This window comes from Pelophylax lessonae, assembly GCF_965119305.1.
Source record: "Pelophylax lessonae genome assembly, chromosome: 1".
Classification (NCBI taxonomy): Eukaryota; Metazoa; Chordata; class Amphibia; order Anura; family Ranidae; genus Pelophylax; species Pelophylax lessonae.
The window spans coordinates 864,390,474-864,407,816 of NC_138768.1; the positions used below are offsets into that span (position 1 = coordinate 864,390,474).

The following is a 17,343-nucleotide window of genomic DNA, read 5'->3' on the forward strand; positions in this document are numbered from 1 at the left end:
AAAGTCATGATTGTCCCTAAAACCTCACCTGGCTTGACAAAGTCAAGTTGAAAATCGACTGAGCCAGGAAAATGTTTGATTGATCTTTTAGATAGTCATTGTTTGGCAATGTCAATGTATTCAGATGCAACACCTGCCTGAATATAACAGCTGGCAGTGGATATTCCTCCATCCATGCTGTTAGCTTCCAGGCTGAATGAGAAAATATCAAGCCATGTATGAAGGATTTCATCTTGGAATTTTTAGAATGACAATTAGATACTCATTATTATTTTTTACAAAAATCAGGACATCAACCTACTACCTCCATACTGCTGTTTAAAAAATGCACAACTATAAAGCAGAGCGGACTTTGCAAATTTTCTTAGCAGAATTCTGTAGAAGTTCATGGGTTGTACAAGTGAATAGAGATAACAAAAAAATGACATTATTAGTAAACCTGATCATGTGACCTGTCAAAGTTATGCGACCGGCCTCTACTCCAAAATGACCTACAGAAATCGTAATGGCTTCCTACTGTATCTTTTATAAATGAAGCATGAACAAACAGGACTTAATGCGGAGTAACTATGCAGTATCCAGTGAATAATGAATACTGATATCTCCTCTCCACTTGAAATGCAGCTTTAAGTGTTCTTATGCCCTTACCTTTGCCATTTTGCTGGATTTGTCAATGTGCTCCACACTGTTTGCACTAGTTGATGAAACTGGTCCTTATATACACCCTTTACTGCTTACACATTCACATGCTGACACTATGCATTGTGTGAAGAATGAATGGCTTTTTACCATTACTGTGTTGAACTTTGGTTGGTTTCCATTGTTTAAAACCCTTCTGGGCGAATCAGCATTGAAATTGACCATACCTGAATAGAGACAGGCGTGACAAACATGGCCTAGAATGTGTATATGTATGTGTGTGTGTGTAAATAGATATGGGTGTATAGATACTAACTATGTATATATTTATATGTATGTATAGTGCCAGTGCGATACTAACTATGTATATATATATATATGTAACTATGTCTATAACTAAAATATATAATGTATAATATTAATGTATATATATATACATATACATATATATATATATATATATATATATATATATAACATGATATATAATTATATACATATACATTACATAATTATATATTATATATAATATTAATGTATATTATATATATATATATATATATATATATATAACATATAATATTAATGTATATATATATATATATATATATATATATATATATATATAATATTTTAATGTATAATATATAATAATATATGTAACTAACTCATATCTAACTATATATATATATATATATATATATATATATATATATCTATATCTATATATATATATATATATATCTCTATATATATATATATATATATATATATATATATATATATATATATATATATATATATATATATATATATAGTACCAGTGTGAGGCCCTGCCACTGTGAAAATGGTTGTAAAAAGGTTCACATGTATATGGAGTGTGGGACTTTGGAGTATTAATTATGAGTGGAGAAAACAATTGTTACTGCTTTCTCCAGACTTTGATATTCCTGGATGGGGCTCCACAGTTTGCAGATTTCAAACTGCTTCTCTGGGAAGGAAAAATTTTAACCCAGTGTCCACGTCTTGCAGAAGACCAATAGGCTGAGTGTGCAGGTGTGCATGGACGTTATAATGATTGAATTCAGGTAAAGCTCAGGGCTTCCATTTGGAGATGGGTGTGTGTTTTTGTTAGGATATAGAGGTGCTCTACTGAGTAGACAGCACTCCATGTTGGAGGAAAGGTTCCATTGTCCATTGGACTAAGAGAGTTGAGGTGACTAAGTGAGTCTGGGAGACTGAGAGAGAGTCTGGGAGACTGGGAGAACAGGGACAACCAGGCGAGTCCAGGGGGACTGAGGAAATCTGTAAATCTTGGAGGAGTGAGAGAGCCTGGGGTGCTAGGAGATCCCCTATCAAGAACTCAGGAGTAGGTCCAAACAGCAGGGAGCTGGAACTGCAGACTGAGTGAGCCAGGAAAGCCCAGAGAACAAGGAAAGCTGGGTGAGAGCTGGGTTCTTTCTTTATATTTCATGAACACCACACACCTTATCCTTTGGGAGTTCAACTAGCGCTTCCTTTGGCTAAAGGCGTCAAGATACTTGTTTTGGATTCCCTGCTAATTTAATTTGGCTTTCTGGTAAGCACAATACCATTGGGAGCCTTGGAGTGATCACTTCCTGTTTCTACACATCACTGTTTATTTTTTGGACTTATTTATGGACATTTATTTGTTACAATACTGAACTTTTAGCACAACTTTTTTATATATACTTTGTTTTGGGTGTGGTCTTACTTGAAGTTGCTGCTTCATATTTCGTTTCCCATTAGCACAGTTACTACATTTTCTTTTATATACCTGTATAGCACATGCAATTTCAAATTTGTATGGAATTCTTACCAGCAGGTCCCATTCCTGCACCCAGCAAGCCTCAAACCAAGAGGGAGGATTTTTTTTGGCAAAAAGAGCAGGGATAATCTTATATTTCAAATAGATAAAACAGTTATAAAATTCTTGGAACAATACACATATGTGTGTGCAGGGCTAAAGGCCCTATGGTGTGAAGGGGTGATTAAAGATTGAAATATTGTGACAGAAGGTGATATGGTGACTTTAGAATATCTTTCTCTATGTTCCATGCTGGAACACAAGTCCTGGATGGAACAGAGAAAACAGCCGTAATATCCAACGCGTTTCGGCTTTAAGTACCTTTATCAAGGATATCACCATATCTGGAATTACAACAGAAGATAAATTCAATACTCCAACCAGCAAGAGTAACTGTGAGGGCTTGGTTATGGTGTTCAGGCACCACCAACAGCAAAGGCCTAATTTTTGCCACCTGTATAGCACATGCAATTTCAAATGTGTATGGAATTTTTAGCAGCAGAGCCTGTCCCTGTGCCCAGCAAGAGTAACTGTGAGGCACCACCAATAACCAAGGCCCAATTTTTCTGTACCTGTATGACAAGTACATACGATTTCAAAATTTGTATGGAATTTTTACCAGCAGGGCCCATTCCTGCGCCCAGTAAGAGTAACTGCAAGGGGTTACGGTGTTCAGGCACCACCAGCAACCAAGGCCCACTTTTTCTGCACCTGTATGACAAGTGCATGCAATTTTAAATTTGTATGTATATTTGTATATGACATTTTTTGCTTTAGAAATGTCAGTATAGCTGCAGCAGGCTACATACATCATAGAGATGCATTCCTTTACAGGCACATTCAGGGGACCCCCCAGGCACGATATTTGAAGGAATTTTTCATTTTTATAGTTTCACTTTAAGCCTCATTAAAATCAGTAAATCAGTGATCCTTTAAGAATGATCATTTTTAAAAACTTTTTTTTTAAAAACCCCCATACACTTTTTTGGGGCAATAACTTGCATTTAAGCCTTCAAAATGAGGCTGTTTGATTTTCGAGGTTTGACTCCCATAGACTTCAATGGGATTTGTTTATTCGAACAAACTGTCTCTGTTCGCGGTGTTCTGGTGCGAACCGCACCGGGGGGTGTTCGGGTATTCGCTACTCTGCAGCAATGCTGGCAGCACTCATATGTCTATTTCCCAAAGACAACCTCTGGATATGATGCTGAGCATGTGCACTCAACTTCTTTGGTTAACCATGGTGAGGCCTGTTCTGAGTTGAACTTGTCCCGTTAAACCGCTGTATGGTCTTGGCCACCATGCTGCAGCTCAGTTTCAGGGTCTTGGCAATCTTCTTATAGCCTAGGCCATCTTTATGTCGAGGAAAATTCTTTTTTTCAGATCCTCAGAGAGTTATTTGCCATGAGGTGCCATGTTGAACTTTCAGTGTCAAGTATGAGAGAGTGACAGCGATAACACCAAATTTAACACATCTGCTCCCCATTCACACCTGAGACCTTGTAACACTAATGAGTCACATGACACCGGGGAGGGAAAATGGCTAATTGGGCCCAATTTGGACATTTTCACTCAAGGGTGTACTCACTTTTTTTGGCTCCTTTTTCTCAAAAGACCTGCGTAACAAGGTAATAGATCTTTATAAAGATGAAAGAGGATATAAAAAGATAGCCAAAGCTTTGAATATGCCAGTAAGTATTGTTAAATCACATATTAAGAAGTGGAAAATTCAGGGATCTCTTGATACCAAGCAAAGGTCAGGTACACCAAGAAAGATTGCAGCCACAACTGCCAGAATAATTGTTCAGAATACAAAGGAAAACCCATAGGTAACCTCCAGAGGAACACAGGCTGCTCTGAAAAAAATCAAGAACAAAACTGTGTGGTTGTTTTAAGGAGCACAATATGAGGACGCTAAAACAAAAATGGGCTGCATGGTTGAGTTTCCAGAAAGAAGCCTTTACTATGCCAATGCAAAAAAAAAAACGCCCGGTTACAATATGCCCAACAGCACATTGTTTTATTTTATGATTGTGCTATTCTGTTTCGACCTACAGTTACAGAGTATGAATCCCATAAGGAATAAAAGAAATGGGGGTTGCAAAGGCCTGGAAAACTCCTCATCTTAAAATTACAGAAACTAAAAACAAAATTACCAGTGCCATGATACACGCTAAGGTTAAGCTGTCTCACTAGACAGAGTAAAGAAATATGAAAGTTTGTGGAAACCATGGGTGGACCAGCTGACTTTGATGAAACATTATTATCCCCTTGACTACCTTATGCACATATCTTAGGAGATGCCATGTAAGGTCACCTAGATTTTTCCCCTCCCGGGGCCTGCACTTGTCCCCTATTCCTCTCCTCTGTACCTACATTCCTTCTGTTTCCCCTTTTCTTTTCTGCTTTTTCCAGAAACTATTTTCTTCTATTTCCTATCTCCTGCTACCTGCAGGCTCCCCTTATTAGTGATTGCCCGTCTTACAGCATGCTACCCAATATGATGCCAAGCCACCTCTGATTTCACACTAGTTCAGGACCAAACTCTTGGGACGGTAGTTGATCTAACTTCTCCCTTCTGCATTTTCAGGACCCTTTGTGTTCTTTTATCACAATAAAAGATGTCTTGTACCCCTCATAACCTATACAATATGGTACCAACCACTGGCTCAGATGCCATGAGGGTTTGGAATTGCATGATCTCGATGGGCACCAGTGCCAATTATTAATATTTACATTGCTGTATTGCAGTTGTCAAATGTATAATTCCACTGTTATTTTTAAGCACTATTGGGCTGTGCCCCTGTTATTTTGATGCGTTATTGTGAATCCTGTTCCTTCCCCCTCTTTTTGGGGTTTATTGCCCTGTGTCTTTATCCTTTGTATGTTTACCTCTTTCTTTAATTAAATATTTGAGCAAGAAACAAAATAAATGGGTTTTGCCTGCTCACTTATGCTTTCTCTAAAAATGGTACATGCTATACATTAACAATTCTCCACGGGCATGCACACTTTTGAGAACAACTGTGTGTGTGTGTATATATATATATATACAGGGCTTTTTTTCTCAGAGAATAGGTTCAGGAACTCCTCCCTTTCGAGTCACCCTTTGACTCTGCCTCTTACCCACCTCCAAGCACCGTTTCTTGGGTCCACCCATTAGCCACCTCCCAATACCGCCCCTTTTATCGAATACAGACCCAAGTATTATTTTGTGGTGCTAAGTATCAGAGTTGTATAAAGTACTCAAAACCCATACTTGAGTAAAAGTACAAGTGCTCGATCAAAAAGTGACTTGAGTAGAAGTGCTAAAGTAATCAACATTTTTTGTACTTAAGTATTGCAAGTAGTTTTTTAAAAAATTTTGCTACTCAAGTACTGAAAGTAAAAGTACAAGTACTGTGTTATGTAGTTATTAAAGAAAGAAGTCAAAAGTTTGAACATCATATTGTTTTTTATTATTTCAAATGCAGCTTTTATTTATACATACAGTAGCATTTATTTTCGTATGCACTGATAATACACATGTTTTGAGCTTCATGAAACCTGCCATCTACTGTTCTGGCAGTGGTAATTTTTATAATTGTAACGAGTAACTATGCAGCACAAAAAAAAAATATCGGAGTAGAAGTATTGAAATCATTGAAAAAATGTAGTGAAGTAAAAGTGGAAGTAGGAGAAAAAAATTATACTCTAGGAAAGTACAGATACCGCCTTTCCGTACTTAAGTACAGTAGTGAAGTGGTTCTACTTAGTTACTATACATCTCTGCTAAGTATTTTGTATGGAATTTGTTAATGATAACAAGAAAGACAGTAAAGTTGATCTAGAAACAATGGACACTCCAACGACAATAGATCGACCCCAGCAACAAAAGACTCCCAACAGCCAGTAACAAAGACCCCCCTCCCTCAACAGTACATACCTCCCAGCAACAACTGATCCCCAGCAACATAAGACCCCCTAATGATCAACAGAAGAACTCCCCAGCAACACAAAAAAAGATCCCATCCAGCAACAATAGATCCCTCAACAGCCAGCATCAATAGACCCTCCAGCACACCCCAGCACCTGCTATTACATACATGATGCTGCCACCACCATGTTTGACAGTGGGGATGGTGTGTTCAGGGTGATGAGCTGTGTTGCTTTTACGCCAAACATAACGTTTTGCATTGTTGCCAAAAAGTTCGATTTTGGTTTCATCTGACCAGAGCACCTTCTTCCACATGTTTGGTGTCTCCCAGGTGGCTTGTGGCAAACTTTAAACAACACTTTTTATGGATATCTTTAAGAAATGGCTTTCTTCTTGCCACTCTTCCATAAAGGCCAGATTTGTGCAGTATACGACTGATTGTTGTCCTATGGACAGAGTCTCCCACCTCAGCTTTAGATCTCTGCAGTTCATCCAGAGTGATCATGGGCCTCTTGGCTGCATCTCTGATCAGTCTTCTCCTTGTATGAGCTGAAAGTTTAGAGGGATGGCCAGGTCTTCGTAGATTTGCAGTGGTCTGATACTCCTTCCATTTCAATATTATTGCTTGCACAGTGCTCCTTGGGATGTTTAAAGCTTGGGCAATCTTTTTGTATCCAAATCCGGCTTAAAACTTCTCCACAACAGTATCTCGGACCTGCCTGGTGTGTTCCTTGTTCTTCATGATGCTCTCTGCGCTTTAAACGGACCTCATTGACAGTTCGAGGTTCGGCCAAATTCTGAATTCTGAATTCGGCAACCAGAACTGACCAAAATGCAATGGGACAGGAACTGGGCTTTAAAAGCCCTTGATTGGACCAGAACCATCAGTAAAAGCCAATTGAGGGGGCAGGAGAATGCTAGGAATGTGATTGGAGTGACTAGGGGGTCCAGAGGCCAATCATTAGTGAATACGCCCCCCAGTATATAAGATAGCCCGCCAAATCTCTACCATTTTAATACAGGGCTGTGGAAGAGAGTGGAAGCAGTTCTGTTACTTCTGCTCTCAAAGTGTCATTTAGCAATTATTAGTGTGAGGAAAGGGATATCTAGTGTAGTTAGGGTACAATTTTCCACTATAGTTAGATCCAAAAATCTAGTTTCTGTAGGGAAAGTGTTAAGTGCCAGGGTGACCGTAGTGTAGTGTGGGGTAAACTGACTCTGACTGCTATGGCAGGGTGACAAAACCCTTCCATGTCAGGGTGACCGCTATAGAGAAAAGATTGTTTCTCTTAGAACACTTATAGAACCGGATAGTGGCTTCGCCCCTGTCACCCTGCTTTTTGTTGCAGGCGTTTATAGGGCTTTTTTGAGGACATGTTTGGAGTCAGGCATGACATCTGAACTTCTGTGTAGGGGTATATATACACACACACACACACATGTATGTATATATACACATACACATATATAGGTGTGAAAGTAGCAGAAACCTATGCTTGCGCTAATGAAATAATTAACACCCATATGGCTTCTCTGCTATAACACCTATATATGTGTATGCGTATAAATACATATAAGTGTGTGTGTATATATACCCCTATACAGAATTTCAGATGTTTTGCCTGCCTCCAAAGAACCCCAAAAAATGCCCAAAAAAAAACGCCTGCTGCAAAAACACACCTGGGCGTTTTTGTAGCTGGCGTTTTTTTGGGCATTTTTTGGGCGTCTTTGGAGGCAGGCATAACATCTGTACTTCTGTGTAGGGGTATATATATACACACACACACATGTATGTATATATACACATACACATATATAGGTGTGAAAGTAGCAGAAACCTATGCTTGCGCTAATGAAATAATTAACAGGCATATGTCTCCGCTCCTATAACACCTATATGTGTTTATGTGTATAAATACATATAAGTGTGTGTGTATTTATACCCCTATACAGAAGTTCAGATGTTATGCCTGCCTCCAAAGACCCCCAAAAAATGCCCAAAAAAACGCCTGCGCCGAAAAAAAACCGCCCAGGTGTGTTGTTGCAGGCGTTTTTTTTGGACATTTTTTGGGGGTCTTTGGAGGCAGGCATAACATCTGAACTTCTGTATAGGGGTATATATACACACACATATATAGGTGTTATAGCAGAGAAGCCATATGGGTGTTAATTATTTCATTAGCGCAAGCATAGGTTTCTGCTACTTTCACACCTATATATGTGTATGTGTATGTGTATATATACATACATGTGTGTGTGTATATATACCCCTAAACAGAAGTACAGATGTTATGCCTGCCTCCAAAGATGCCCAAAAAATGCCCAAAAAAACGCCAGCTACAAAAACGCCCAGGTTTGTTTTTGCAGCAGGCGTTTTTTTTGGGCATTTTTTGGGGTTCTTTGGAGGCAGACAAAACATCTGAACTTCTGTATAGGGGTATATATATATACACACACACACTTATATGTATTTATACAGTACACATACACACATATAGGTGTGAAAGGAGAGAAGCCATATGGGTGTTAATTATTTCATTAGCGCAAGCATAGTGTTCTGCTACTTTCACACCTATATATGTGTATGTGTATATATACATACATGTGTGTGTGTATATATACCCCTACACAGAAGTTCTGATGTTATGCCTGCCTCCAAAGACCCCCAAAAAATGCCCAAAAAAATGCCCAAAAAAACGCCTGCTACAAACCGGCAAGGTGTGAAAATAGCGGAGCCACTATCCTGTTCTATTGCAATTCTAATACAAACAAACTTTTTTTTTCTGGTTCTGGACATGCTACAGAGCTGAAACTTCACAGGTACACTTTTTAGACCCCTCAGACACTAAATCCAAAGAAATCTCATTTTTTTTTTTCAAAAATGTTTTCAATAATTGGCTCTCTATCAAAAATGACAATTTTTAAGAACTTTTTTTGTGTGATTAATAGTCCCTGGGGCATGACCCAGAACCCTGGGATTTATTTGGTTTTAGGGCTTCAAAGAGTGCAATAAGAAATGTAAAGATGAAATCAGGGTGGCTAAAATCGAACACGAGAGACATATAGCGGAGAAGAGTAAAAAGAACCCCAAGAAGTTCTTTAAGTATATAAACAGTAAGAAAGCGAGGCCAGAACACATTGGCCCCATAAAAGACGACAAAGGAAATATGGCCACTGAGGACAGAGAAAAGGCGGAAGTGTTAAATAATTTCTTCTCTTCAGTCTTCACAAAAGAATCTGGGGGCTACACTAACCCAGCTTGTAAGGCCGAACTAAACAACACACCTCAGGAAGTGCCGCCATGGCTAACAGAAGATAGACTTAAAGCTAAACTAGAGAAACTTAACATAAATAAATCACCGGGACCGGATGGCTTGCACCCGAGGGTTCTTAAAGAGCTCAGCCAGGTGATTGCCAGACCATTATTCTTGATCTTTAAGGATAGTTTACAGACGGGTATGGTGCCAGCTGATTGGAAAAAAGCCAACATGGTACAGATATTTAAAAAGGGGCCGAGGTGTATCCCGGGTAACTATAGGCCGGTCAGCCTAACATCTGTAGTCTGCAAGATTTTGGAGGGGATGTTAAGGGACCACATACAAGACTTTAGTAATGAAACTGGTATTATTAGTAGTAATCAGCATGGATTCATGAGAAATCGTTCTTGCCAAACCAATCTATTAACCTTCTATGATGAAGTGAGCTGCCATCTAGATAAAGGAAAGCCTGTGGATGTGGTGTATCTGGACTTTGCAAAGGCTTTTGACACCGTTCCCCACAAACGCTTACTGTTCAAACTAAGGAAGGTAGGTATGGACCATAAGGTGAGTACCTGGATAGAGAACTGGCTCCAAGGGAGAGTCCAGAGGGTGATGATTAATGGGGAGTACTCGGATTGGGCGGGTGTGGAAAGTGGGGTCCCCCAGGGTTCTGTCCTGGGACCAATCCTGTTTAATTTATTCATAAATGATCTAAAGGAGTGGATATCTAGTACAATCTCAGTATTTGCGGATGATACTAAGCTAAGCATGCCAATATCTTCTGGGCAGGATGTGGAAACCTTACAAGCAGACCTGAACAAAATAACGGGGTGGGCAACTACATGGCAGATGAGGTTTAATGTTGAAAATGTAAAGTAATGCACTTGGGGGCCAGAAACCAGAAAGCAAGCTACTCACTAGGGGGGGGAACCTCTGGGTGAGTCTAGGATGGAAAAAGACTTGGGGGTACTGGTAGACAACAGGCTTGGCAGTGGCATGCAATGCCGAGCCGCTGCAAGCAAAGCCAACAGAATGCTGGGATGTATAAAAAAGTGTATTCACTCCAGAAATAAAGAGATTATTCTCCCGCTCTACAAGACTCTGGTCCGGCCACATCTGGAGTATGCTGTCCAGTTCTGGGCACCGGTCCTCAGGAAGGATGTGCTGGAATTGGAAAGAGTCCAGAGAAGGGCAACAAAAATAATTAGGGGAATGGAGGACATCAGCTATGAGGAAAGACTACAAGCACTGAACTTATTCTCTCTGGAGAAGAGACGATTGAGGGGGGATATGATATCAATGTACAAATACTGTACTGGCGACCCTAGCATAAGGAACAAACTATTCAGAGTAAGGGAATACAATAAGACACGTGGCCACTCACTAAAACTAGGGGAAAGGCGGTTTAACCTTAAAATGCGTAAGGGGTTCTTCACTGTAAGAGCTGTAAGGATGTGGAATTCTCTTCCACAAGCAGTCGTATCAGCAGGAAGCATTGATAGTTTCAAAAAACTATTAGATGGGCACCTTAGAGACCACAACATACAGGGGTATACAATGTACGGTTAACAGCAAACACAAGCGCGCATCATAGGTTGAACTGGATGGACTGATGTCTTTTTTCAACCTCACTAACTATGTAACTATGTAAAAATGGTGTTTTTTGATTACCAAAGTTCGGGTCCCATTGATTTCAATGGGGTTCTGAAATCCGGGCCGAACTTTTGAAAAGTTCAATCATCCCTAGTAAAGACATGTTGTCTCCACTCATGTTCGATACACAGAAGTCCCACATTCTGTGCATTGGTATGAACCCTGTGCCCTTTTTAATATTCATTTTAACAGTGACAGGGTCTCACACTATATGCATTCTAGGTCATGTGTGTCAAGCCTGTCTCTGTTCAGGTATGGTCAATTTAAATGCTGATTCACCCAGAAAGGTTCAAACAATGAACACCAACCAAAGTTCAACGCAAGGAAAAAAGCCATTCATTCTTCATACAATGCATAGTGTCAGCATGTGAATGTGTAAGCAGTAGAGGGTGTATATAAGGACCAGTTTCATCAAGGTAGTTACTAGTGCAAACAGTGTGGAGCACATTGACAAATCCAGCAAAATGGCAAAGGTAAGGGCATGAGAACACTTGGGGACGCATTTCAAGTGGAGAGGAGATATCAGTATCCATTCTTTACTCTACTTTGAGTCCTGTTTTGTTATGTCTCACTTATAAAAGCTACAATGGGAAGCCATTATGATTTCTGTATGCCGATTTGGAGTAGAGGCCGGTCGCATGACTTTGACAGGTCACAGCTTTACTTTCTATTTGTATCTCTATTCACTTGTACAGCCCATGGCCGGCTTTGGAATTCTGCTAAACAAATTTGGAAAGAACTCCGCTCTGCTTTATAGTTGTGCATTTTTTTAAACAGCAGTATGGTGGCAGTAGGTTGGGGTCCTAATTTTTGTAAAATGAAAAATCTAGTTGTGAATCCAAAAACTGTAAGATAAAAGCCTTTGTACATGGCTTGATATTTTTATATTCAACCTGGGGGGCTGTATGAGAAAACAGTTTTTTTAATTCCCCCATCTGTGTTAGCAGTGTGGATGGAGGAATATCCACTGCCAGCTATTGTTTTCAGGCAGCCGCGGCACCTGAATACAATGACATTGCTGAACAATGCCTGTATCTAAAAGGTTAATCTAACACTTTCCTGGCTCAGTTGATTTTCAACATAACTTTTGTCAAGCCAGGTGGTGCTTTTGGGGAGAATCATCACTTGAATGATTGAGCAGGAATCAGATGAAATTCAAGCCATTTATGGGGGCCTAAATTCTACCTACATGTTTAGTAAGGGGAAATATATCTACTCAATTTCTACATTATAATTTTCAGAACAGATTAGACCCTCTGCTAAGATTTAACTGCTATCTTGGTCCCCATGAAGTGAATTCCCCCTCATTTTCTGTCCAAATGATGGGTGTTACATAGTTACATATAGTTACATAGTTAGTGAGGTTGAAAAAAGACATCAGTCCATCCAGTTCAACTTATGATGTGTGTGTGTGTGTTTGCTGTACATTGTATACCCCTGTATGTTGTGGTCTTTAAGGTGTCCATCTAATCGTTTTTTGAAACTATCAATGCTCCCTGCTAATACGACTGTTTGCGGAAGAGAATTCCACATCCTTACTGCTCTGACAGTGAAGAACCCCCTACGTACTTTAAGGTTAAACCGCCTTTCCTCTAGTTTTAGTGAGTGGCCACGTGTCTTATTGTATTCCCTTTCTGTAAATAGTATGTTTGTTATTTATGCTAGGGTCGCCAGTACAGTATTTGTACATTGATATCATATCCCCCCTTAATCGTCTCTTCTCCAGAGAGAATAAGTGCAGTGCTTGTAGTCTTTCCTCATAGCTGATGTCCTCCATTCCCCTAATTAAGTTGGCTTGGAAGAGCCAACTTACTGATATTGTATTTAAACTTATTATTATTCTTCTTCTTATTATTATTTTTCTGGCCGGTACATTTTTGGACACTATCTCCTCCTAGACCGTTCAAGCTACATACTCCAAACTCGGCACAGACCTTCATACTGTTCTGACTCGGTGTGCTATATCTTTTCAGACTGGTTTGAGTTACGGTTTTCCTAAAAATTAAAATTAAAAACCCAAAAAATGCCCATAGACTTTCATTGACAGGATGTTCAGATGACCCAAGCTCCAAATCCCATTAGACTCAATCAACATGCTAGTAACTTTGATAATCATGCTTGTCTTTAAAAAAACAAAAACAAATCCCATGACTTCTATTGCTGTAGCAAGGCAGACAGACAGACAGACAGACCGCGGGTGGGGGGCGGTAAAATTTTTTTTTTTTTCTATTTAGCTTGTATTTAAAAAAACAAAAACAAATCCGATGACTTCTATTGCTGTTGCAAGGCAGCCAGACAGACAGACAGACAGACCGCGGGTGGGGGCGGTAAAAATTTTTTTTTTTTTTTTTCTATTTAGCTTGTCTTTAAAAAAACAAAAACAAATCCGATGACTTATATTGCTGTCGCAAGGCAGACAGACAGGCAGACAGACAGACCGTGGGTGGGGGGCGGTAAAAAATTTTTTTTGTTTTTTCTATTTAGCTTGTTTTTAAAAAAACAAAAACAAATTCGATAACTTCTATTGCTGTCGCAAGGCAGCCAGCCAGACAGGCAGACAGATCGCGGGTGGGGGGCGGTAAAAAAAATTTCAAACCTTTTCTATCTATCTATCTATCTATCTATCTATCTATCTATCTATCTATCTATCTATCTATCTATCTATCTATCTATCTATCTTCAAACCTTTTCTATCTATCTATCGATCTTCAAACCTTTTCTATCTATCGATCGATCGATCTAAACTTTTCAAACTTTCTGGTCAGGCTTTCTCAAGCCAACTTAAAGTTTGTCTCGACGAACTTTTTTTTCTAGTTATTTTTGTTGCCCTTTTCTTGACTCTTTCCAGTTCCAGCACATCCTTCCTGAGGACCAGTGCCAAGAACTGGACAGCATACTCCAGATGTGGCCGGACCAGAGTCTTGTAGAGAGGGAGAATAATCTCTTTATTTCTGGAGTGAATCCCCTTTTTTATACATCCCAGTATTCTGTTGGCTTTGCTTGCAGCGGCTTGGCATTGCATGCCACTGCCAAGCCTGTTGTCTACCAGTACTCCCAGGTCCTTTCCATCTTAGATTCACCCAGAGGTTCCCCCCCTAGTGAGTAGCTTGGTTTCTGGCAACCAAGTGCATTACTTTACATTTTTCAACATTAAACCTCATCTGCCATGTAGTTGCCCACCCCATTATTTTGCTTAGGTCCACTTGTAAGGTTTCCACATCCTGCATAGAAGATGTTGGCATGCTTAGTTTAGTATCATCCGCAATTACTGAAATTGTACTAGATATCCCCTCCTCTAGATCATTTATGAATAAATTAAACAGAATTGGCCCCAGGACAGAACCCTGGGGGACCCCCCTTTCCACACCCACCCAATCCGAATACTCCCCATTAATCACCACCCTCTGGACTCTCCCCTGGAGCCAGTTCTCTATCCAGGTACTCACCTTATGGTCCATACCTACCTTCCTTAGTTTGAACAGTAAGCGTTTGTGGGGAACGGTGTCAAAGGCCTTTGCAAAGTCCAGATACACCACATCCACAGGCTTACCTTTATCTAGGTGGCAGCTCACTTCATCGTAGAAGGTTAATAGATTGGTTTGGCAAGAACGATTTTTCATGAATCCATGCTGATTACTACTAATAATACCATTTTCTTTACTAAAGTCTTGTATGTGGTCTCTTAACATCCCCTCCAAAATCTTGCAGACTACTGATGTTAGGCTGACCGGCCTATAGTTACCCGGGATATATCTCGGCCCTTTTTTAAATATTGGTACCACGTTGGCTATTTTCCAATAAGCTGGCACCATACCTGTCTATAAACTATCCTTTGGTCTGGCAATCACCTGGCTGAGCTCTTTAAGAACCCTCGGGTGCAAGCCATCCGGTCCCGGTGATTTATTTATGTTAAGTTTCACTAGTTTAGTTCTAAGTCTATCTTCTGTTAGCCATGGCGGTACTTCCTGAGGTGAGTTGTTTAGTTTGGCCTTACAAGCTGGGTTCGTGTAGCCCCCCGATTCTTTTGTGAAGACTGAAGAGAAGAAATTAATTAACACTACCGCCTTTTCCCTGTCCTCTGTGGCCAAATCTCCCTTGTCGTCTTTTATGGGGCCAATGTGTTCTGGCCTCGCTTTCTTACTGTTTATATACTTCAAGAATTTTTTGGGGTTCTTTTTACTCTCTTCCGCTATATGTTTCTCGTGTTCTATTTTAACCACCCTGATTTCGTCTTTACATTTCTTATAACACTCTTTGTAATGCTTGAATGCTGCCAATGACCCCTCAGTCTTGTATTTTTTGAAGGCCTTTTCTTTAGCATTAATTTGCATTTTTAAGTTGGAGTTTAGCCACCCAGGGTTTAGTTTTGCTCTTTTAAATTTATTTCCCTTTGGAATGCACTGGTCAATCCCTTTGTATAGTATGCTCTTGAAGCACTCCCATTTTTCCTCCGTGTTCTTTGTTCCCAGGGTTCTATCCCATTTGATATTTTCTAGCAGAGAGCGCAGTTTTGGGAAATTGGCTCTTTTGAAATTCAGTGTTTTTATATTGCCCTTATGTTTCCCATTACTATGATTAATACTGAAACTAATTGACCTATGGTCACTGCTTCCTAAGTTGCCCCGTATTTCTATATCCGTGAGCAGGTCCGTATTGTTGGTAATCAGTAGGTCAAGTACCGCATTGTTTCTTGTCGGTGCATTCACCATCTGACCCATGAAATTGTCCTGCAAAACATTTAGGAACTACCGAGCCTTGGCTGAATGCGCGGTTCCTTCTGCCCAGTCTATATCTGGATAATTAAAGTCCCCCATTATAATGACATTTCCCATCCTTGCTGCCAATCCTATCTGTAAAAGGAGGTCTGCCTCCCCCTCCTCCCTCAGGTTGGGGGGCCTATAGCATATGCCCAATATTACCTTCCCTATAGTGCCTTCCCTTTGAAGTTCTACCCATAGGGATTCTGCCTTGTCCATAGCTCCATTATTAATATCATCCCTCATATTTACCTGTACACTGTTCTTTATATACAGACATACCCCTCCCCCTTTTTTACCTTCTCTATCTCTGTGATAAAGGGAATACCCCTGAATGGTCGCCATCCAGTCATGAGAGCTGTCGAACCAAGTCTCAGCTATTCCCACAAAATCTAAGTCCTCCTCAAACATCAGCAGCTCCAGCTCTCCCATCTTGTTGGCCAGGCTTCTGGCATTGGTAAACAAACCTCGTAATTTTGGCCGTTTACATATATCCTCATTTGATGTTTTTAGGCTGCTCTTGAGATTTTTCCCCATACCCACCCTGAGTTTAGGAGCCATGAACACCCTACCGCTAATGTCCCCATTTGTGCCCTCTGAATCTTGCTTTCCACTGGCTAATTCTACATCTGTATCCTCCCCCATCACCTAGATTAAAAGCCCCTCTAACTTTTCGGCCATTTTCTCACCCAGTACGGCTGCACCCTCCCCATTTAGGTGCAATCCGTCCCTACCATAGAGCCGGTGGCCGACTGAGAAGTCGGCCCAGTTCTCCAGGAACCCAAATCCCTCCTTACTACATCAGCTCCTCAGCCACTTGTTAACTTCCCTTATCTCCCGCTGCCTCTCTGGTGTGGCTCGAGGTACAGGTAGTATTTCTGAAAATACTACCTTGGAGGTCTTACTCCTCAACTTAGCGTCTAAGTCCCTGAAATCGTTTAGGACTCTCCATCTTCCTCTGCCTATGTCATTGGAACCGACGTGTACCATGACAGCTGGGTCCTCCCCAGCCCCACCCAATAATCTGTCCACCCGATCCGCGATGTGCCAAACCCGAGCGCCCGGTAAACAACAGACTGTTCGGCACCCACGGCTTTGTGACAGATTGCACTGTCTGTCCTTCTAATGATTGAGTCCCCTACCACCAGAACCTGTCTTTCCTTTCCCTTTCTCCCGGCCTCACTGGAGGAGTTCTTCCCCCGGCAGCTAGGGGCGTCGCTCTGCTCCAGCAATGCTGGTCCCTGACTGGTTTCCCAAACATCACGCAACGGGGCGTATTTATTGGGGTGC

The 17,343-nt window shown here is 40.5% G+C and overlaps 2 protein-coding genes across 2 annotated transcripts in view; one reads left to right on the top strand and one right to left on the bottom strand.

Moving 5' to 3' along the window:
- Positions 1–17,343, bottom strand: part of LOC309550211 (uncharacterized protein) — a gene marked incomplete at both ends in the record, with an annotated part of 144,615 nt that overhangs the window by 1,331 nt on the left and 125,941 nt on the right. The window lies entirely within an intron of this gene.
- LOC309544491 (gamma-crystallin-3-like) overlaps positions 11,761–17,343 on the top strand; it is a gene marked incomplete at both ends in the record, with an annotated part of 28,950 nt that continues 23,367 nt past the window's right edge. Inside the window, one exon of the mRNA XM_082243398.1 lies at positions 11,761–11,769. Within this exon, the coding sequence (XP_082099524.1) occupies positions 11,761–11,769 (9 nt within the window). The remainder of the gene's footprint in view (positions 11,770–17,343) is intronic.